Source organism: Peromyscus maniculatus, chromosome 20 (assembly GCF_049852395.1).
Source record: "Peromyscus maniculatus bairdii isolate BWxNUB_F1_BW_parent chromosome 20, HU_Pman_BW_mat_3.1, whole genome shotgun sequence".
In the NCBI taxonomy this organism is placed as follows: Eukaryota; Metazoa; Chordata; class Mammalia; order Rodentia; family Cricetidae; genus Peromyscus; species Peromyscus maniculatus.
In genome coordinates this window covers 6,682,630-6,707,489 of record NC_134871.1, presented here as the reverse complement: position 1 = coordinate 6,707,489, position 24,860 = coordinate 6,682,630, and the positions used below count along the sequence as shown (strand labels likewise).

Genomic DNA, 24,860 nt, shown 5'->3' with positions numbered 1-24,860 from the left:
TAGAAATTAATACAAGTAATAATGCTCGAAAAAAAGATAAGGAAATTAAATACAAGGATGGATTTGAAGAAAAAGAAGAGAAGATAGAAATGATCACATGAAAAACATACAGTAAAGAAGAAAACCAATCAACAAAGGGCAGTGGAAATAAGAATTATAATAGGAGAAAAGATGAGAATAAAGAAATAAGAGACTAAAAAACTGTTGCAGTTGGAAAAGGAAGATAATTGAAAAGGGGTGAGCAGAAAGGAGAAGAAGATACCACATAATTAAATATTAAAAACTGAGTGTTATTGCTCCTGCCTGTGATTCAAAAACTTGACAGACTGAGGCACAAGAACCACAAGCCCCAGGTTAGACTGATCCTGCGGTGGGAACCAAACTTTAAGAAGAAAAAAGGAAAAGAAAGAAGATAAAGAAACTAGAAATTAAAAAAGAAGAGAAATGAGAGTGAAATAAGAGAAAAGAAAAACTACAGTAAAATTAGAATGAAAACTTAGATGTAACTGTTTAAAGCAATCAGGTCTGTTTAGAAGACTTTAAGAAATAGAGGGGTTCAGTTACTAATCACTGCCCTGCCCTTCAGGATGGAGCTGAATGAGTGTCAAGCTTCCTACCAGCCTCCCAGCTAGTCTGCAGTCCCCAAGAATGATCAAACCTCTGGTCTTAGGGTGTGGACACATGATGAGGTTGCAGCAATCTACACCAAAGCTTGTGTGGTGTATCCTCCTAATTTCTCTCTCTCTCTCTCTCTCTCTCTCTCTCTCTCTCTCTCTCTCTCTCTCTCTCTCTCTCTCTCTCTCTCTCTCTCTCTCTTTCTCTCTCTCTCTCTCTCTGCAATTTCACATCAGTAAGTAACTATTTATGATCACTTGTTTCCCATGCTGGAGTTCTTGTAACTAGCTTTCCTAATTAATGGCTACAAAAGAGAATAAACCACTTCCCTTCCTACATCTCTGACCTGCTTCTCGTAACATTTATAGGATCATAGGATTAGTTCATGATCTTTGCTTGGAGGACCTGGATCCAGGTCAAAAGAGAGATTTCTAAGGGTCAAGCCAAAGGCTCAGATGAATCATTTCAAAATGTCCTCCCATTTCATCAGTGTAATCAAATACAAGAGAAGAGGGAGCATGGCTTGTGCCAGCATGCTCGAGACTCCACTCCATGTCTGGTGAGATCGTGCTCTGCTTAGGGTTGGGAGGCTGCTGATGTTGTCTGAGCCTTTCACTGTTTATTTCAGCTCAGCCACAGTTTATACCCAGGTGCTTTCAGGTATATTGGGTGCTGAAGCTCTTTCTGTCCCTTGATTCTCTTCTATAAACTGCCTCGTTTTCTGTGTTTGTTTCCATGAGTCTATTTGCTGAATTCTAAAACTCTGGTGCCTTCCCACTGTAAAAAAAAAAAAAAAAACTGGAGCTGTGAGAAATAATAAAATTATTATTATCATTGTTATATATAACAATTATCATATTCACAATAACATTATTTAGAGGATTAAATTTAGTAAGCAGTTTCTCCTTGAGCAACTATAAACATACTAACATACATCAACTTCAGGGAAAAAATAGCACTATTCTTACTATGGACAACTTTCAGAAAATAGGAATTGGCTTATAAATTGCTGAAGGGGAAAATCAGCCTCGAACTTTTATCAAGTATCCTGAACTTGGAAAATTTATTCCCTCTATTTCACTTTTGTTCCCCACATCCATGGTCATCATTTGTGCTTCATGTTTCATTCCACGTGGAATTCATGTAAGGAGATTATGAGGCATATCTATGGTTCACGTGAACGTTAAAAGATAACACATGAAACAATGTCCTGACCTAGAGGCTTCCAGAATGTAAACTATCTGAGCCTTATCATCATCATCTCTAATTTGTTATTCCAATCGGGATTTTATTAGAAAATTTTCATAAGGAATTGATCATGTGCTTTTTAACATCTGGCAATTCACTGATATTACTCCTCACCTGATGTACTTAACTCACTGTTCACTACTAAAAATGGAAGAAAAAAAATTGTCTGAGTTTATAATCTCTAGTTATGATGATGCTCAATTCTAGTCATTATGAATATATTTTCATTTGGTGTCTACAAACACGGTAATTCATTATACATGTGACTGTCAATATGTGGGAATTTTTAAAAGAATTACCAAGCAATTAAAAATCATAGTAGTGCTTTCATCCTCTAAATAATCATCATGTTGTTCAACAAAGTCTCTAAATTTCCTATGCTATTTTCATGAAGATTTTTAAATCAAAATATACATATTTCAAGACAAGCACAGAATAAGAATCTCTATTTGTTTTCTTGGACTGTTTGTTCTTAATTTTAAAAAGAACCTGTTCCATTTAATACTGCAACAAAGTATTTATTGCACAGATTTGTTTAATTTTTTATGAAAGGAACCTGTACTCCTGGTTTATTAAATAATAAATCCTTAGGATTTTCATCTATGTGGAGATTTGCTTTTGCAATAGGTTCATTTAATAAGTGTATTTGTGAATGTCCTTCAATGGGTGTAGTCTCTACAGTACAGAACAGGACAAAGAGGGTTTGTGTTTGTGGAAACCCTATGGATTTTGGCTTCTTTAGCATCCTGTAGTTTCCAAGAAGTCTTCCCCTTCTTTTTCATTGATGTTTTTATTCATCAATCTGTTCCAGGGATAAAAGAAAAAAAAAACATTAGATGAATGGACATACAAATAAGACAAAAATGGTAAAAATACAGAAGTAAAGATTAATTGTACTACACAAGCTACACATCTCTCAAATATTTATTCAGACTTCCCAACATATTCTTAAAGAAATAGTCTTAAATTAACATGACCATTTTAAAGATGGCCAAGTGAAACTCTAAGTTCTCTTGTAACTCACACAACTGACACAGTTACTAAAAAACAGAGTTTTTAATAAAAAAATCAAAATCTTTACGCCTTAATTCTATACTCATTTTTAGCATATCAGAAAAGTATTACTTTCCCTGAATAATGCCCATGTTATGAAAGAAGATGTATGAAACATGAAATACTCATTTCATCTTGATCTGAAAACTATGGTCTGAAGATAAAAAGAGTATAGTGGACATCTGGCTTGCCAGTAGATCTATGCCAGTCATTAATTATGTCTGCAGCTGGGACTTGGGTATACAACGATGAGGTGAACTTAACTGAAAATAAGTTAGTCATGTGGAGATGACACTTAAGGTGGTATATATAGTATGCTTTGTTTTAAGAAAGCAACAGCCTATTGATTCCGAGTAAATACATATGTGAATACTGTAATACTCCCTCAATCATGGACTGTAATCTGGAAGTCTAAGACTAGCCTGTTCTTCACCTACATGGCTAAATACATTAGTCAATGTGTTTTATCTCAATGTGTTAAATGTCTCATTGCATCTTCATTTGTGTTCCCAAAAAGGTATCAAAGTCTAATTCAATTAAATGTAAACTCAAAGTACTGTCTGGGTATGAAACCTTTTAATAATTTACTTAAACTCTCTCATATATATTAATCATAAAAGCACTGCAGACCTTAGGAGTTTTCACTACTAAGTACATGGGAAAATACAAATGAAATTCATCTAAAAGGCTTTGTAATTTTCCATGCTGGTGAAATAGGAAACAGTTAACAGAATGTTTATTATATTCATTGCTGTTTACCACGTCAATGGTTGATGTTTCAGGAAAAGATAGATTATTTCATCAAAATCTTCTAGTAAATATTACATGCATAGTCTCATATCTATGACCATCACCATCAAAACATTGTGTTAAAAGCTTTAAGGGTCTAAAAATTATAAAAACAATCATTTAAATTTAAGTATAAATAACATGGCTATTACTTTATTGGTTACTGCTATGTCACAGATACTTGGTAAGATTTAAATTTGATTTTGCAACTACAGTGATAGTGCTTAATATATAACATTAAAGACCACTAGGAAAAGCAGAAATAAAACAATATTTGGCTTCAAATGACTTGGGCTCCAACTCTAGTTCTTTCTAACACTCTGTGATTGTATATTTTCATACATATACTTCTGATTTTATATAATATATATAAATATCTGAATAGGTAAATGATAGTCAGATATGAAAAACCTATGAAATTATGCATTCCAAGTCACAAATTATATAAAATTATAGACAAATAAATACTTTTTTCAATGGCAAACATATCAGGATGCTAGGGGATAGATACATACATATATATATTAAAATTATTTTTGTAAAAGCAAATCACAGTTGTGTATCACATAAGTATTCATGTTACTAAACATAATATTAACAAAATTAACCAAAATATTCTTGTAGATTATTATTTTAAGATGTGTTGCATTTTTTTTTTTTTTGGTTTTTCAAGACAGGGTTTCTCTGTGTAGCTTTGCACCTTTCCTGGAACTCGCTTCGGAGACCAGGCTGGCCTCGAACTCACAGAGATCCGCCTGGCTCTGGCTCCCAAGTGCTGGGATTAAAGGCGTGCGCCACCACCGCCTGTGTTGCATTCTTTTATGTTGCATTTGTTTAACTCTGTGAAGCTGTGTTACTGTGCCTGTCTAAAACACCTGATAATGGCCAATAGTTAGGCAGGAGAAAGGATAGGCATGGCTGGCAGGCAGAGAGAATAAGTAGGAGAAATCTGGAAGGAAAAAAAAGGAAGAGCAAGAGAACAAGGAGAGGATGATGCTAGGGGCCAGCCACCAGCCACGCAGCCAGCCACAGTGTAAGAGTGAAAGTAAGATATATAGAAGCAAGAGAAGCAAAACATCCAGAGGCAAAAGGTAGAGCATCCCCAAAAGAGTAAAAACAACAAACAGCATATCCTAGTCTGAACCTTATCAAATTAGATTATATAAATCTACCATATAATTCCAAACCATTTCAAAACTATACACCCTACATTCCCACAAAAAATATCATCATAAAAGCTCACCTTTTCTCCAAATCCTTGATAGTGTCAGAAAGTGGAAGATTAAAAGTCTCTGGCAGAAAGTACATGTTGATTGATGCCACTATGGGTATGGTCCCACAGAGAATCATAGGAAGGTGTACAAAATACTTTCTAGTAACAAGTACTAGTGCAGATACTAATGCTCCTATTCGGGAAGCAGTGTAATAAACACCACCTACAGTTGACCTTAAAAAGTAGACCAGAAATGAAAATCTGAATGTATAAGCTTGGTCTCAATTGTATCATTTTCACCACAAATATGCAAAATCACCCTTGGCCAATGTGGATTTTCCCATAATTCAGTACTACTAATGTTGTGTATATATCATATATATCCCAATGCCTTCTAGAGTCCCATACAAAGCATGATTTCCATATGGACACAGATTTCTGCTTTTCTTGGACATGCTATAAGGTGTTTAAGGCATTAGTTTTTGTTGGCCACAGAGTATACAGCCTATTGTGATTTTTAGTTTTCTCATCTTTAAAATGGACAAAACAGATACTGTATCAATGTTCATGGAGTCCAATATTAGGGTTACTTGATAATATGAGATTAATTAAATTTAAAATAAGCAAGAATAATATTTTAGTGTATAGTATCTGATATTTATTTACTTCTTTATTTACACTTAAAAAGAAATTCTGAAGTCTATTTACCCTTGAATTTAAAGAACTGATATTACTTTCTTTCTTCTCTTTCTTTTCAGGTAATCTTGACCTGGTATATAGACTTCCATTGAAAATTTTAACATATTAATTTAAAAAATTAGAGGATCAATACTTGGCTGATGGCACTTTCCTATAGAATTTAGAAGATATGTTGCAAAAAAATGAAATCTAAAGAGTAAAGGAAGTATCTTGAGAATTTAATCTAGTAAATAATTCAAGTTCACATTTCATTTCTTCAATTACATGAAGTTACCATTTTACATGTATTTTCTCATTTGGTTTCCACAAAAAAACTATTTGTCCAAGTGGGCATATTTTATGGGCATTAAATTACAAGTGTTAAAGTTAATTACTAAAAAAAAAATTAAAGAAGCAAAAAAATACCATTAGCTCACTTGGGATCATATGAATGTCAGTGCATAGCTAAAGAATGGGTACTGGGGAGGGGATAGCTTCAGAGAATTAAATTTCAATTATTAATGATAAATTTTTGCAGATGTAATATAGAGCATTGAGACTACACATAAGAATTGCACATTGATGAAAAATTTGCCAAGAGAGTTCATTTTCAGTTGTGTGCTAAATTATTTCCCACAAATGATAATAACATTCTAATAAAAAGAATATGGAGGGCCTATGAGTAATAATGGATAAATGGAGTGCCTGTATTATTGGATGGCTAATATGATGGGAAAGCTTTAAGGATACATACTTACCCAATGAGTCAACCACCTATATACAAAGCATGATGGCTGTCTATTCATACATCAATAAAATATCTTTCTAAAAAGTTAGCTTTTTTTAGGTAAATTCAAGGTTGTCTGTCAATCATGTCTTGCTCTTAGATGCCCTGCATCCCACTAAGAACTTCATTTGTTTGTTTCCTCTGCAAACAAACAAAAGCATGATATGTCCTTCTGTTCTAAGAGGATGGAATCCCTGAAAGTTATATAAAAATTGACTTATTAAGAAAATTATTTTTATTTGGGTGGTTCAAAATCAAGAGTGACAGTTGATAATGGAGAGTTTTGTCTTCAGAGAGTGTGTAATATTGGATAAGAGTAATAGGAAATTTTCACTGATTAATTAAAATGGTACAGCATCAGTGGGAAATTGGTTTATATCTATCTGAGTTCCCAAAAGGGTCAATGGGAATCCTCAAACAACTTAGACTTCTGCCGAGACACTAGGATGCTCTCCATAAATTGAAAGCAAGGCTCCATTGCTGAGGACAATACCTAGATAATTCATTGAACGTGGAGAGGTTAAGCTGGTACCTACATAGAGCCATCACCCTTCTTCCTAGTATTTTTGATACAAGAAAGTAGTCTACACAATACCAAAAGATAAACATAAACACCAACTCAGCCACAAAAGTTTTGATCTTCAATGATTTGCTATCTGCAAGATATGTTAAGGCAATAGTATCACAAAGCTTGTGGGAGTAACCAAACAAAGTGTGATTTGATGTAAGACGCACACCAGGAGATGGAACCCATACCCTATACCGAGAACCAGAGACTATATAGCCCAAAGACCTAGGGTAAAATAAAATACTACTGATCTTTAAAAAAAAGAAAGTAGTGATGAAATGACTCCTAATGATACTCTGCTATACTCATAGATCATCTCCTTCTTCAGCCATTATCAGAGAAGTTTCTTTCTGCAACAGATGGAACCAAATACAGAGACTCACAACCGGACATTACACAGAGCAAAAGAGAGAAACCCTGGAACACTAAGCCATAAATGGGATGTCCTCTGTTAAATCCCTCCCCTCAGAGCTCAGGGAACTCTGCTGAAGAAGAAGCTGAAAGAATGTAAGAGCCAGAGGGGCATGGAAGACACCAGGAGAACAAGGTCCCCTAAATCAGTATGAGCAAAGCTCATATGAACTAACAAAGACTGAATCAGCATACACAGAGCGTGCACAGGCTTTCCCCAGGTCCTCTATGTATATATTATGGCTTCCAGGTTAGTGTTTTTATGGGATTCCTAAGTGTGTGAAAGAGTGGATCTCTGATTGTTATGCCTTCTCTTGGGCTCTTTGCCATCTCTGTGTTTGTCTTGTTCAACTTTGATTTGATAATACTGGATGTTGTTGTTTTTAAGCCTCATTCTATTTTATTTTGTTATATATTATTATTATCTCTTAGAAACCTGTTCTTTCCTAAAGAGAGACAGAAATGTAGTGGATTAAGATGGGAAGGGAGGTAGGGGACGGAGTGAGTGGAAGGGATAGAGGGAGGGCAACTCATAATCAGATATACTATGTGAGAAAAGAATCTATTTTCAAGAAAAGGGAGGAGGAAGAGAAGAGGGAGGAGAAGAAAAAAGGGGTTACCACAAAGAAATATAAATAATAAATCAACAAGCAAAATTTTCAGTAACTTTTCCAAAACACGTTTGCTTTGTCACATTGTCTGATATGGTTTAATTACACATGAAATGGTTTAGATAGTAAAAACGCTCAAGATTCTCTACTGAAGATAGAAAATTTAAGAAGTCCTTTTATACTAATGGAAAATGCATCAGTAGGGATTTCTGAAATGAGTGTGGTGCTTGGCAAACACACATGGAGTCTCAGTTTTGCAAGGGAAAGACGACGGTCCTGAACATGAAGCACTAATCTCCTGAGATACACATGCATGTTTAAGATTGTGTGCTAGGACTGGTCATGGCGCTGTACGTTATCTGTTCCTTAATATGCAGCATTTTGGTTTTGTACATGAAAACATCTTAAAGATGCCGCCTTTTCAAACTTCGTACACAAGTGTTACTTGAGCCACCAGAGATGTGAATTAATAGGCTAAACTGGGTTATATTAAGCCTGAAGAGGTAGAGTAAGAAGACAATAGTAGTCTCTGTGCTGAAATTTGTATATGGCCAGAGTTCTCAAGGGATGATGATGTAGAGGGACTCAGGAAAATATGACAGAATATTTTCACCTACTAAATTATTCTCCCAACTACTAGGTAAATGCTAACCTTTCATCTCTGAATATTGTTGGAGGACACTTTCTATTTTTCGTTTTATGTTAGCATACGGGGTGTTGAGTTTAATTAAGATGTTTTCATGCATATGTAATTATACTGTGTTGTTACTCTCTTCTCCCACTGCCCCTTTTCATCCCCCTGCTCACAGGTTCTTCCCCCCACAGTTGTCCCACCTTCTGTTTTCATGTCACATGCACACCATGGTTCTCTTTTCTTTCCCTTCTCCCCTCTTGTATTTTCCTTTCTATTTTCTACTTTTATGACCTGTACATCTAAACATAAACACACACACACACACACACACACACACACACACACACACACACAGATACATACATTCACTATCACATCACATATATGCCACTCTCCTTTAGACAGATTGTGCTAGAAAATTTTGCATCAAATTGACATACACTAAAGTCATCTGAGAGGAGGGGACCGCAATTGAGGTAATGCCTCCATAATACTGGGCTGTAGACAAGCCCATAAGGCATTTTCTTAATTAGTGATTGATGGGGGAGGGCCCAGCCCATTATGGGTGGTGCCATCCCTGGCACGGTGGCCCAGGGTTCTATAAGAACCAGGCTCTGAGCAATCCATGTGGAGCAAGTCAGTAAGTAACACCCCTCCATGGCCTCAACATCAGCTCAAGCCTCCAGGTTGCAGCCCTGTTAAAGTTCTGGTACTGTATTTCTTTGATGATGAACTGTGATGTGGAAGCATAAGCTGAATAAACATTTCCATCCCCAAGGTGCTTTGGCCGTGGTGTATCATCACAGCAATGGTAACCCTAAGACACAGGTAATTGAAACTAAACATCAGCATACACTTGAGAGCTAAACCACACTATAAATCATATAGACCTAACAATTATCTATAGACTATCCCAGCCCATAGAAATGAAATACATGTTCTCAGCAGACCATTAAAAGTTGGCTGTAGACCAGCCTGTAAGGTATTTTCTTAATTAGTGATTGATGGGGAGGGTCCAGTCCATTGTGAGCTTCATAGCATCTTCTCTAAAGTAGAATACATCCTAGCAATGCCTTCTAAATTGTCCCCTATTTCACTCATTTAAATTTTCTTGATGCTTCCAACGGTATTCAGGGTGAAACTTTGCAGTTTCTTTTCTTACCTGAGTACTGTTGGTGTGTGTTCCTGGGTGTAGGCAGTGCTTATGCAGCCGAAAGCTGCAAAAGATCCTTTTACCAAAAGGAAAAGCATAAGGCGTAGGACATGCATCTCTGCAAACAACATTAATAGAAGAAAATGATTATTTTTACCAATATTTGTTGATCTCTAGTTTAAAAAAATTACAATTGCTCTCTAAAACATTAAACACTAGGCTGTTATGTGGAATCAAGCACTGCTTTATTATAGAAAGTATATTCTGATTATAATTTCCCCTGCCTTAATGCCTCCTATAGCCTCTCTATCTCCCCACCCACTCAAATCCAAACCCTTTCTTTTCTCTCTCATTAGAAACAAAATAGACATCTAAATAAAGACAGAGAAAATTTAACAAAATAAAAACAAATATCAATACGGTAAAACAAACAAATCAGCAAAAAAAATTGCTTTTAAAAAAATTGAAATAGCTTGCATAAAATGAGCTTGTCTCAACATAATTAAGGACATATATGAAAATCCACTGCCAACATCACATTCAATACTGAAATATGAAATCTTCCTCAAAGATATGGAGCAAAGTGTGTGAAATCCAACAGAGTGAAAATATAATCTATAGAATAAGAACAAATATATACCTGACAGTATTAAGCTCCACAATATTAAAGAACTCCTAAAACTGCATAACAACAATTCAAACGACTTGGGTAAAAAATGGACAAAGACATCAACAGAAACAAAAAAAAATAGAATACTTAGAAATGATTGTTCTGGTTGAGTAAGTCCTGAGTGAGTATGTCCTGTGGAAATGAGCAATCCATTTCAAGGACAGAGACTCATGACAAAATAGCAATGCCTACTTTCCTTGGAGAGTGAGACTCCCAGGGATAGCAAAGGCTCCCTCTAGTCCATGTGAAAATGTTGATAATGTGTGCAGAAAATATTCACCGTTGCTTCCCCCCCTCCCTAAGATATGTATAATCTGAAGACTCTCCCCTATAGAGGGTGCTACTATTGAGATTAGCTTAACCTACCTCCTTGTTCAGCTGTATATAATAATTCTGCCTCCTTGTTTATTTGTATGTGATAGGCCCACCTTCTTGTCTAGCTGCATGTACTCACCCTACCTCTGTGTTCAACTGTATGCAATAAACACAGTGAGCTTCCAGGACCCTGGAGTTTCCCCATCAAAGAGCCCAGTCTATCTGATCCCAGCTTTGTGTGTGTGCCTCTCTGTCTCTCTCTCTGTCTCTGTCTCTGTCTCTGTCTCTGTCTCTGTCTCTGTGTCTCTCTCTGTCTCTGTCTGTCTCTGTCTCTGTCTCTGTCTCTCTCTCTCTCTCTCTCTCTCTCTCTCATACTCCCTCCCTCCCTCCTTTCCCCCTCTCTCAGTTTGTCTGTTCTTTTTCATTCCCTTGCCACCCCAGTCAGGTCAAGTCCCTGAAATCTGCGCAAGTATATATGAAAATGTAAAGCCTATGTGGGAAATGACTCCTGGGAGGAAGTTTGATCTGTTATGAAGGATAGTTGACAGATTTTCATCCATACACTTCGCAGTCAAGGGAGAAATAACACAATGTCTCTGGGATTAAATTATGAATTTAAATATGGTATGCTCAGAGAACAAACATATACTTTGTCCTCTGTCTTGAGCTGGAGAAACAATTTCTTCCTTATCTTATGCATTTTGTATGCTAAGCACATACTAAAATAGTTGACAGATACAAAACATGTAAATCTTAACTCTTACTGTTTGTTATAAAATTCACCTCTTGCTATTTTAAAATGCAATCTCTCTGGATACTTAGATTAAAACAATAAAAATCTTCGCATTGGTGAATTCCCAAGTTTTAAAGTATTTGTTTCTAGAATAATTATTTAGTGCATACAGTTATAGTTTAAATGTGAAATGTTTCCTAACAGGCTCATGTGTTTGAACACTTGTTCTGCACCTAATGGTACTGTCAGTGAGGATTTGGAACCTTTAGGTGGTGGAGTATCCCTAGTGAGATCTGAGCTTGCTTTGCCCAGCAGGGCTGCATTAGAGGATTGCTTGACTATGTGCATGGTTACTAGGTGATTGGAAGGGTCTACACTTGGCTGAGCTAGGGGGATGTCTTTGCTCCACTCCTTGGCATTCCTATAAATAGCCCTTTAGAAGAGACAGAAGAGGCTGGTGGATAATGATCCAGGCCCTCCTGAAGCTGTCCTGTGTTTCTACCTATTTCTCTCCCCTCTATCCTTCTACCTCTATATTTCTACTTCAATCTCTTATCCCTTACTCAAGAGTTCCTTGTCATATATAAGTGGTAACTGGTCCCTAAAAAATGGCATCAGGGACAGGGGCTTGGTAAAAGGAGTGTGAGGGGGCATCATGGGTATAAGGTGACATACCCAATAATTACAAAGGTGATGGTATTTTATTCTTGGGAGTGACAATTAGGCAGTGGAATGCTGAAGTTGAAATGTAAGGCTGCAAGATATATTTCTCTCTATCTAGGTTTCTTTCTTTTTCTCTCTATCTTAATTTCTACCTATAAAAATTAGGGGAGTTGGGCGGTGGTGGCACACGCCTTTAATCCCAGCACTCGGGAGGCAGAGGCAGGCCAATCTCTGTGAGTTCGAGGCCAGCCTGGGCTACCAAGTGAGTCCCAGGAAAGGCGCAAAGCTACACAGAGAAACCCTGTCTCGAAAAATCAAAAAAAAAAAAATTAGGGGAAAGGTATAAGGAAGAATGTAGGACTATAGTGTAGAAAACACTTAGGATAAGGAAAAATATATAAGATAGAATATATAAATATAGTATAAGAAAAAACTTAGGATAAGATATGCAACAAGACCAAGAAACTATGTCTTTGATATTTTTCAACTGTGGGATTATGAATGCAAACTCCTGGGGAAGAATCAGAGAGAAATCATTCAAAGATGAGAAAAATGGGCAGAATGAGATTCCTATGAAAGCCTTTGGCCTGTGGACAGCTTAGATTTAAGTCCTGAGTGGCAGAGGAGAGAATTTTCCCTGAGATAGCTATGGGTGAAATAAAACATCTTACTCTGCTGACCCTGCCACTGTATGAAAAACATCATACAATCAAAATTAGTTTCCTTTTGACCATGAAGCCAAATTTAGAGAACAGAAGTCTTGGGGGAAAATTTAGTAATTTCTCCCTCTGAAAAACTACTAGCTTGCTGGGTGTCGGTGATGCACAACTTTAATCCCAGCAATCTGGAGGCAGAGCCCAGTGGATCTCTGTGAGTCTGAGGCCAGCCTGGCACCAAAACTACACAGAGAAACTCTGTCTTAAAAAAAAAAAAACTAAAAGCTTTTCAGACCTTTTCTTCTCAGATTGTTTTTTCTTTCTGTAAGGGCAAAAATTAAATTCACCTGAAAAATCTATCAGAATGAGAAAATCACCTGTAATTTTTCTAGAAAAAACAAAAAACCTCTTGGAACAGGGCAAATCCTCTCTGCTACTCCTTTCTCTCCTTCAAGCCAGAATTGGAAAAACAGCAGCCAGAGTCACTGCAGCCAGAGCCTATGCCCAGGAACCACAGCAGAGGCAGTGTGGGAACCTGGGAAGGGCTGTTAGCATGGAAAAAGCAGTTAGCAGAGCCTGATCCATGCAGTGGCATCAGAAACTCTGTATCTGAGGGAGGAGACAAGCCAGGACAAGACAATAAACTATCTGGGAGGGAATTCTCTGAAAAGATTGAAAAGGCCTTTATTTCAAGTACTTTTATCTTCTTTCACTGACCTGGTAAGACAGGAGTATAAAGCATCAAGAAATTTTCACTTCTGGCAACAAGCATCTGAGTACACACAGACAGGTGCCATTTGTTCCAGGGATGGTGTCAAGTGAAAGGCTTAATACTGACTTAAAAGCATCATATGATAAAGGATCAGAAACTTAATTTTGACCATGTTAATGAAACCAGGAGAGTTATAGTCACCACTGGCTGCAGCTGAGTTTTCTCCCAGAACCAGAAAGGCAACCTTGGAATTGTAGTTTGAAAAGTAGCTTGGGAAATGTAGTGATGATGTAGAGAAAAGTAGCTTGGGAAATATAATCCACAACATGGTTCATAACATTGTGAAGATATAGAGAATGGCAGTTTGGGAAATGTAGTCTATAAAAGAGATACAAGTATTGCACTGTCTCAATAACTCTGGTTTTTCAGATAAAGATGCTATTTTTCCTACAATCTTGGTTAGGTTGCCTCCTAGGAATGAGAAACATGAACAACTTGCCTGTCAGGTGGGGATTATTTGCTATGGAAAATTGAGAAACAGGTGATGCCTGTCAGGAGGCAATTAAGATGCTAATTAAGTCATTTTAAAATCTTTAAGGAAGAAAGAGAAAGAGATTTGTACACTGGGAAATTTGGGTGTGAAAAAAGAAAAAAAATTATGGGCAAATAAAAAAATTAAGAAACTTGGGTTGTGGTTGAAATGCAACAGAGAAACACTGGCATCATTGAAATGCTCATGATAATCTTAAGATGCAGCTTCAAAAAATTAAGAAAGTGGAAAATCACACTCTCAGAAGCTTACTGGCTGTCTGAGTTTGGTGAGGAGTGTGGAACAGAGTAATATCAGCTCCAGTGACACTCCTCCAGAGGCCTAATGGCTTCATAGGAAGTTTTTCCTAAGAGCTTTAAAGAAGCTCAGTATGGTAATTACTCATAATTTGTGCAATGTCTCTCTTGTTGAAAGAAAATCTAATAGTTTTGTTAAGAAATATCTTCTTGATGTTTGCTAAAGTTGGGAAAGTGATCCTATAGAGTTGGCTTTTGAATATAAGTTAGTAAAGAGATTGTTCTAGATAAGTTTTTAAAATAGTTCTATAAAGTTTCATGTTGAATATAAGTATTTAAAAAATATAAATATTGAATGTAAAAAGTGTAAATGTTGAATGCAAGTTTGCAAAAAGTGTATAGTGATGTTCATACTAGAATTGTTTTTATTATTCTTTTATCTTCAGACATATTTGAATGCTTTTTGTAGTAGTCCAAAATATAATTTTATAGTTTCAATGGCCCTGGAAAAACTTAAGCAAAGTTGTTATAATTAAGGGAGTTTTTCTGTCTTCTTCCTAAAAGTTTGCACTCTTTCTGTTTAGAAAGACATAGGCCTCCCACAAAGTGACAAGTCTTCCACAACCAAGTTAGTTTGTTAAAGTGTTTTTAAAATAGGATGGGTTTTTGTTTACTTGAGTGCATATTTTGAAGTTTTTTGAAATAACTGTTTTCTCCTGGGAATCAAAACAGTCTCTTGAAAATTTTATTGAACATCTGTTTGGAAAGAGTTTTGATCCAGGAAAAGTTCTTGGTGCAGCTGAGTATGCTGTAGTCACTTTAGACCCATTCCAAAAATGATATTTCATCTTTATCATCCTCTACTCCTTTATTGCTAGATGTGGCAGCTATGGAGATCTCTGTGGATGTTTGCAAGCTCCTAATAGGGAATTGGGTCAGAGAGTACCTCCTCCTCCCAGAGGCTGGTAGCCAAAGACAGGCATCTTACCTCTTGATAGCTTCCAACATAATCCAGAGTATGCTTGAAGGAAAGTACATCACCATGACAGGTAAGGAAGATAATCAAGAAGAACAACCTAAGACAGGCACAGTCTATCTGAGGTGCCTAGAGGGCCTTTTATTATTTCTAGAAGAGACAGTTGTGGAGGCACACAAATGTTTCCTAGTGAGATCTGAACTTGCTTTATCCAGCATGGATTGCGTGACCATTTTGCATGGTTACTAGGTAATTGGAAGGATCTACACTTGGCTGAGCTAGGGGGATGTCTTTGCTCCACCCCTTGGTATTCCTATAGATAGCCCTTTAGAAGAGACAGAAGGGGCTGGTGGATAATGTTCCAGGCCCTCCTAAGGCTGTCCTGTGTTTCTATCTGTTTCTCTCCCCTCTATCCTTCTACCTTTATATTTCTACCTCAATCTTTTATCTCTCACTCCTCAAGAGTACTCTGGGGGGAAAAGGGAGCTGATCTCCCACACTGTAGGAAGTGCATCTTTGGAGACTTGAGATTAACAGACAAGTCCTGCTTCCAGTCCCCTCTAGGTTTCTTATTACACCAAGGTGGTAGAAGATAGAGTTCCAGCCACACATTCACAATATCATGGAGCCACTGGCCATCATGCCTTCACCAGCATGGTGGTCACTATCTTCATCAGTAAAAAAAAAATAAATAAACCTCTTAGTTACTTCCTTTCAGGTACCAGTAGCAACCACACAACAACAACAAACTAATGGACATCACACATCCTCTTTTCTCTTTCAATTTAATTTAATTTTACATATCAGCCACGGATTCCCTTGTTCTCCCCACTCCCACACACCCACACACCCACACACCCCAGCTGCCTTCCCCCAGCCCACCCCCCATTCCCATCTCCTGCAGGGCAAAGACTCCCCTTGAGGATTGAATTCAACCTGGTAGATTCAGTCCAGGCAGGTCCAGTCCCCTCCTCCCAGGCTGAGCCAAGTGTCCCTACATAAGCCCCAGGTTTCATACAGCCAACTCATGCACTGAGTACAGGACCCAGTCCCACTGCCTGGATGCCTCCCAAACAGATCAAGCTAATCAACTGTCTCACTTATCCAGAGGGCCTGATCCAGTTAGGGGCTCCTCAGCTATTGGTTCATAGCTCATGTGTTTCCATTTATTTGGCTATTTGTCCCTGTGCTTTATCCAACCTTGGTCTCAACAATTCTCGCTCATACAAACCCTCCTCTTTCTCGCCAATTGGACTCCTTGTCGTGCTAGAAACCCCATCCAATGACTGAGAGAACCGGATGCCGAGATCGACGGCCAGGCCCCAGGTGGAGCTCTTTTCTCTTTCTAAGGAAACTTCCATTTACCTGACCCTGTCTCCAATGTTGACTAATCACAGTTCATTGTTTCAGCCTTATATGATTTAAATAAATACTCTGAAATACAGTCATACCAATGGTTCCCAATTAGAAGCCTGCAATTTCTATTGGTGAAGAGTATCAATCTACTTACTAGATCAAGGAATGAAATACTCTGTGACCAAGTTCCTCCTTATCTCTTACCTCCTCGTTATTTACAGGTTGTTAACACAATAACACCAATTTTCCAAACCACATGTCCTCCTTCCACTTCTAGTGCAACTTTTTTGGTGCATTTCTTCACCAAATAATACCTATTTGGCTTTATGGGTTCAACGTTGAATGGCACTAGAGAGATCCTCCAAACTACTTGTTTGTAGTTACTGTTCTTTCTGCATGATATCCTCATGCCAAGCACATATTGCTAACATAGGCCTCCCAGACATGACTTTTTTATAATTGATAACCAATAATTAGTTTCTAATAAAATCTGATGTAGAGCTCCCAAGTTTAAAGAAAGCCATAAAGTTGGGATTCTTCTTATTAAGGAATTCATAGCCTTTAAAATGTCCAAATGTAAAAGCAGAGTGTAGGGCTGGTGAGATGGCTAAGCTGGTAAAGGTGCCATCAAGCCTTTGGATATGATTTTGGTCCCTGAAGCCCTTGCAATAGAAGGAAAGAACCAACTACTGCAAGTTATTCTTTGACCTCTGCATATAAACTATAGGGTGCGCCATTTTCCATATACAAATTTATGGGCTCAAGCCCCCTCTGGCTATTCTTAATCCAGTACAAGAGTTCATCATGCAATCCATATCTATGACTTCTGGGCTCATTTTTTCTTATTCTGAAATTTGGCTAGAAACAAATCTCATTGGAGAAAGATATAAATTTTAACTTTTATTGTCCTGTGAAAATATCACTTGTAATGATTGTATCCCTTTCACTGGTTTAATATAAATAAGTAAATAAACAAATAAATGTTAAGTTCCTTTAGAAGAAATAAATGGGGATCTGGAAAGACAGCTCAGCAGTTAGAAGAACCTACTGCTGTTGCAGAGGACCAGACTTCTTTCTCAGCACCCATATCACACAGCTTATTATGAACTTCCTGTAACTCCATTTTTTTGGTTATCCAATGAGACTGACCTCCAAGGGCACCCACATTCATATATCTGTACATTCACACATTGCATGCACATGTGCATATGTATGCATACACGTATAATTATATAAAATATATATTTAAAGAAATATAGTCTGGTGCTCTTCTAGACAGTACAGTGTAAGTTGCATTTACTATTTGAAAAATCCACATATACATGAATATGCATTAACAATAAGATTCTAAACACTGAGGAAGTCTCACCTTCAGCTAGAAATATGGTGATGGTAGTACAACTCCCAATTGTAAGGAGTGAAAAGGCAATTGAAGGACGACGGTTAACATTTCTCATTATAAAATATGTGAGTAATTTAATGGGTATGTCTACCACTCCTAGGAGAATCTGGTTCAGGAAGATATTATTTCCCAAATTTTTAATATCCAACAAGATGCCAAAAGTGCCGAACACTGCTGTAAAACTGAAAGAAAGCACACAGAGAGGCATTCAATGAACTAAGGCATCAAAACATGTTATTATGGTGTGTGTGTGTGTGTGTGTGTGTGTGTGTGTGTGTGTGTGTGTGTGTGTGTGTGTGTGTGTGCGCGAGCGCGTTTAGGATCATTATTTCCTTCAAAGATGCAACTAAAACCAAATATTACAAGCATGGGATGAAATAGAGTTTTATAATGTCACAGAAATTACTTAGAAAAATATGAAAATAAGATAATGATAAAATTATTAATAAATTGAGTAGTTTATATAAGTAAATTTATGTTTTAAAAAAACACTCTGAACTTAGTCCACTGCTCTGATAGACTCTAGATCTGAAGTTTGTTGTGATCCAAAGAGAAAATAGATAAGTATATTCCTAAAAGATGCATAATTTCTTGAAAATCATATTTGTTTGGAGTTTAAAATTTTTATAAAACACTAGACTGCCTTATAATTTTGTTATAATTAAAAATAATGCATCATGAAATAAACCTTCTGAAAATTTCAAACTTGTGGTAATATTGTACTTGAAATTATGACACTATATGTATGTATATCCATTATAATTACTATATATAATAATTATATATAATATATACCATTATAATTAGCAGAACAAGCTAATATATATGAGCAATGGATCTAGGTATGTACTGCTCTACCTAACATATCACTTCAAATTTATGTTTTCAATAATATAATTTTATGATTATAAGTTGCTTCAAAGGTTATTTTTCTAAATTCATTTTACATATAAGGTCAGAGACATAGATTTCTCTTATTTCACTGCATATTACACTAATTTTTCTTGACTTAAACAACATTATCTTATGTCTATGGGTGTTTTTCCTGCATGTATTCCTGTGTGCAGAGATCACAAGAGGGATCCTCTAAAACTGGAGTTGCAGAAAGTTGTTAGCTACCATGTGGATGCTGGGAGCTGGTCCTCTGGAAGGGTAACAAATACGCTAAACTCCTGACTCACCTTTTATTTTAGATAAATAAATGAAAAAATAAATAGAACCATGAGTGTTAACTCAGAACTGAAAGAATTAAGATAATTTAAAAATCTATGTAGCAGTGTATTCATTTAATGTGTACTTTTTGCAAGATGGTAAAAGTAGCCACTGGAAAAGTAAGATTGTTACTTCATTTTCCTACTGTTTGGGAGATGGTAATTTCTTCATTTAAAAAAGTATAAAGTGATGGTACATTTAACATGTCTTTGAATTTTCTTACATCACATTTCACTTTTTACTATATATAGTATCATGCTCACCCACATATTTAATGTATTTACTACATACAAATCTAAAGAACTAGGTCTCTGGAGAGCTCTTCTGATGCATGTACTTCTATTTATCAAATATCATGGTGAGAAGTATGAAAATGTTTTTAGTGATCATTTTCTATACAGAAAACCCTGGGCTCCAAATCTGCCTCTTGCAGCTCTTGACCCATTGTAAAAGTTTATCATGCAATATGTGTATGTTTAGGAAAGTAGATAATTTCTCCTGAGGTCATTTTTCTTATCCCGAATTTGGACTAGAAGTAAATTCACTAGAAAAAAAGCTATAAATTTTAACTTGGATTTTCTTGTGAAAATGCATTATTACTTGCAATGATCTGTCCCTTCCACTGTTTTTACATAATTTCCCAATGCATTGCCAAGATATATATTTGGAACAACTGAAGGTCAAGGAAGGTCCAAAATGCAGGCTGCTTAGCCTGGAGCAAAACTTGAAACATTTGTGTGGATTTGATTCCAATGTGATACATTTAAGTTTACTGCATTGCAGTATGAATAAAATTGACCAATCTAATTGAAAACCTGTTTTGTCTTCCTCATTATTTAGTGAAACTTAGTTTGGGTCCAAATAGCCTTTTTAATCTCATGTTTACATTTCTTCAGTCCTTGTAAGTTGCAATCATCCCATGAGGCATTTCAAAACAAACAAACAAACAAAAAACAAAAAACAAAAACAAAAACATGACCCATATAAGTTCTTTGTATCGCTCCCTACACAGATTTGTATTTTCATTTCAAGTGCCTTGAAACAAATGTTTGTTTACCTCAGATGTTCCTCTAAAGGGTTAGCATGGTGCTGAAGCAGTTGACTATGTGTAGGAGGAGGAAAGGGCAAACTACTCACATTACACAGGAAAAACAAAGCACTGTTCTACGCATCATGGGATTAATAATCAAGTCCTTTATTCTGAAATGTTTGCTGGTTGAATTCCCATCTTCCTTAAGTTTAGATTGCAAAGCCTTAAAAAAAATCAAGTCAAAATACTTAGTTTGAACAAAAGTTTGAAATAAATCCTCACAAATTATATTCCCCACTCCTCTAGGCTGTCATAAACCAGCAACAATTATCTCACAAAACTACAGTGGCATGGATTGTACTCTAACCATCTAAAAAGAAAGTACGACTGGCAAAATTGCTTAAGGTAAAAGTTCTTGCCACCAAGTCTGATGACTTAATTTCAATCCCAGTATCCACAGTTCAAGTTCAAAAATGATTAACCATAGTATTCCTCTGACTTCTATATACTCTTCCTGGCAAGTGTGTACCCAACACGTGTACACAAAATGAGAAATAAATGCAAGTAAATTTTAAAGCAAATAAATAAAAATAAGTAGAAATAAATTTATAATGTTTAAATGAATAAGCAAATATTATATATGGTATGAAACTATTTCCTAAATAGAAATCACTTTCTAATAATTCATAAATTACTTGTTTCTTGTTATCAACTATTGGTGCAGTGTGATCTGAAACAGTTATAACTAACTAAATGGTGCTCAAACTGAAAAACACTCCTTAAGAATCCCCACTGTTTAATTACATATGATTAGTTAGTAGCTGCTTTTAGTTGTAGAGACCTACAGAGGTTTCCTTGTGAGAACATACTCAGGGTCCGAGAATCTGAGCTTGCTTTACCCAGCAGGGATGTATAAGGGGATAATTTGACCATGAGCATGGTTACCAGGTATCTGGAAGTGTCTACAATTGGCTGTGTGGAGTGCTTTGATGCAACAAAGAGGAGGTCTTTTGCCCCACCCCTTGGCATTGTTTTAAAAAGCCCTTTTGAAGAGGTTAAAGGGACCTTTGGGTTTTGATCCAGATCCTCCCAAAGCTATCCTGTCTTCCTTTTCTTCTCTTTCCAAAAGTTTCTTATCTCTTTCTCCTCCTCACAGGAACTCTTTAAAAGGTAGGAGCTGGCTTACCACACATAGTGAATCAAGTTCTATACCTAGTTAACTACTAGAAAAATTCCAGTTAATTTTTATTGTATCATTACAGATTTTTGTATATCTTATATTGCTATTAATTTTATGTGAAATTAATTTTCAGCAAAAAATCTACATTAAATATTAACTTTAGGACTCAATATTTTAAAATATTTTAGCTGGTTGTTTTTAATATATTTTTATTAAATCTTGGAAAATTTCATGCTACATATCCTTTAGCTAATTGTTTCTATGGTTTAAAATTGAAAATATTATAGAGTGGTCAGGAATGGAGAGACATATCTAACTATTTATCTATGATGCCTGTAATTGTAGACATCTGAAACACAAATCCTCAACACATCTTATTGGATCATTTTTCCTCAATGTGCTACACATTGCATTATATCCAGGACACCAACTACTTATTCAGCTTATTTTCTTTTTTCTTAAATATGTACAATGACTGTAATTCACCTAGCAATCATGTGAATCCATCAAGTCAACCAGAACTTGTTAGACATATGAAAAATACTAGTTCACTAGAGAAATAAAGGAGTATGGTATATATATATAAATTATATATATATATATATAAATTATAATAACATCTTGCTTTCCATTCCCTCCAGTACATCCCATGCACATCCTTTATCGCTCCCAAATTCATGACCTCTTTTACATTGTTGTTACATAAACACACACATACATATATATGTAATATACTATATATATAATATAATATATATATGTAAATACCACCAGCTCAGTCCATATAACATTGTCTGTGTGTATATGACCTCAGGGCTGAGCATTTGGTATTGGATAACCAATTGGGGTAAGAGAATATTCCTAAGAGTAAAGCATTTCTCCATGGTGCATTTTACAAATAAAACCCCCAAAATTTTCTTTTTGTTTTCCATTTAGAAAATGTTTATAATATTCATAGATTATAATACAATATTAGGCTTAAAATCACATTACTATGCAGCCTCCCTTCCTTCCATGCGCAGTGTGCTGCACAGTGTGGACTTCTGAAATACCTGAACACATCCCTCTAATCAATTCTTTCACCCTTCCAACAGGATCTTAAGACATTGCTGAGGACTCACAAATGTCAAGAATATATTTTTATAAAGGGTACTTCCACGTCCATATTCGCTGCTGATAAATTTAAAATAGCTAAGAAATGAGCAACCTGAAAGACCTTCAACAGATGAATGGACAAAAAAAATGTGGAACATATAAATTAATTTAGTGATAGAGAAAAATGAAACCATGAACTTTGCAGGTAAAATGAATCAAACTAGAAAATATGATAATGTCAATATTAAATTGACAGACATTTTCTGCCTGATCTGTGGTTCCTAGCTCCAAATCTTCAGATTTGGGGTGACAATGCACACACAGAGATAGATTATCTAACAAAAACCCCAGTACCTAGCACAAAAACATCATTTCCAGTTCTTAGCCCATGCAGTTCAAGAAACTTCCAATACAATACAGGCAAATGATGTTGCGTTGGTTGCCTCCTAGAGGTTAAAGGTAATTCCCTTTTGCTATAGACATCATGCACTTTGTACACAGGACTCAGCAGATCTGAACTAGATCTAACCTTAATACCTCCCCATGAGGACTAGCTGCCATAGTCATAGGAAGGCGCTGTGTAAGCTGCCAAAGGAAGAAAACAACCAATATTCCTACCCAGATGTGATGCCTATGAATTACAGCAATGGCCAGCATCACAAGATATCACTAACAGTGTGATAGTGGTGCACATATCTTGGTGGCAAACAACAGCTTTCTAATTGGATTTAAGGTCCACTCGACAGGAAGAAAATGATACCTAATACTGGAAACTTAGCCAGCTACCTAGAGCTAGCAAGTCAAAGATCTTAGAGGAGAACCTTCTTCCATCACTTTGCTAAACCTGTATAAATTGCTAACTGCATTCTAAATATCTGTCCTTACATCTATAAGTATAGTTATCATCCTTGATCAAACAAAATTCTCACTGCAAACGTCATAAACCATTACAGAAAATCACAACTGGTCAAAATATAAATAACGACTGATCATAAGATTTCTAGCCTCAGTTGATACATCTACTTCACAACTCTAACAACTTAGGCTCAGGGAACATCAAGGAAGAAGGAGAGGAAAGATAGTAAGAGCCAGAGGATCAGGAAGTCTGCTGTGCTATTGTGTGTTAAGGTAAGAACAGGGGAACATCACCCATGATACTTGAACAAACATGGCTGCCTAAATAAGACCCGGATGAGAACAACAGCAATAGACATGCTAGCGTGTCTTTCATAGGGCCCCACCAAGACAAAGAGTTATGGGCAACTAGTGAATTTTAAAAGAGGGAGAAATAATCGTCTCCAGGGAATGGGTTTCCTATTTGATTACACAAGACAATATGGTCATCCTTGAAATCATATACATGTAACTAACAGCAAATAGGCTGAACAGATTGTATTGGTAAATTTAGGTATAAGTATATAGCAACAACAATCTAAGAAAAAGAGGTCATGAATTCAAGAGGGAATTGGATGGGATTAACATTGGAGGAGTTGGACAGAGGGAACTGAAATGGAAAATGATATATTTTAGTTAAAAAAGAAATTTTAAAAGGGTAGTAATAATAATCTTTTTAATATGAGTCTATCCCAAATTATTCTAGCTCCTGGGTGTATTTGTCTATAATTTCACTGTGGTTGTTATTAGTTGATGGCCATGAGAAATTTAAAGACAATTATAAAGTATTTCTAGTACCTCAGTAGTTTGATTATATGCAATGTCTTTCTTCCCATTGATGAAGGCAATTCTCTGTAGAGTCTTTATTGCTTGTTCTGTTTTTCCAGTGCTTATTAGCCACCGGACTGATTCTGGGCCCCAGCTGTTTTAAAGATGAATAGAAGGGAAGGTCATATTAATGTTCAAAGACATTTCTCTTGTATCCAGGAAAAGAATAATCTTATAGCTATGATCCCACCTACCAATTGAGAACATTCCAGGATTTAAGCAACCTTCAATGTATCCATGAATCCCACTGTCATACCCAGTTGCTAAGCCTTTTAATATTTATTCATAGCTATAAAAACAACAAAAAATTTGTTCTTATAGAGGCATAAAGATTCCATTATTCAAAATCTAAATGTGTTTCATAGTACTCTAATTCAAAAATTCTGCCACTTCAATATGTGACTCTAAGTTGATTGAGATTCACAATTTTTAAATACAAAAATGTGTATATTCCAAATTAAAAGTATTATTAACTTTTTATATCGCTTATTTAAAATAATACCTTATGTTTTATTCCCAAGAAGACAAATTAAAGTTTGAAAGAATACCAGAATAATTTTTTTCGGGAAAAAGTCTGTTGTACATCTCCCTA

At 36.1% G+C, this 24,860-nt stretch overlaps 1 protein-coding gene across 4 annotated transcripts in view; it reads right to left on the bottom strand.

Moving 5' to 3' along the window:
- Positions 1-1,548: 1,548 nt before the first annotated feature.
- Positions 1,549-24,860, bottom strand: part of LOC102920548 (solute carrier family 22 member 22-like) — a 39,354-nt gene continuing 16,042 nt past the window's right edge. For 2 of the 4 annotated variants that reach the window (XM_076555757.1, XM_076555758.1), the window contains exons 6-11: positions 24,239-24,362; positions 20,379-20,494; positions 17,997-18,211; positions 9,770-9,878; positions 4,949-5,152; positions 1,549-2,665 (exon numbers count right to left, since the gene is read on the bottom strand). In XM_076555757.1, coding sequence (XP_076411872.1) covers positions 2,602-2,665; positions 4,949-5,152; positions 9,770-9,878; positions 17,997-18,211; positions 20,379-20,494; positions 24,239-24,362 — 832 coding nt within the window. In that variant the 3' untranslated portion in view covers positions 1,549-2,601. Of the gene's footprint in view, positions 2,666-4,948; positions 5,153-5,983; positions 6,525-9,769; positions 9,879-17,996; positions 18,212-20,378; positions 20,495-24,238; positions 24,363-24,860 lie in introns of those variants that run through there. The other 2 variants (XM_076555759.1, XM_076555760.1) reach the window with 2 other exon arrangements.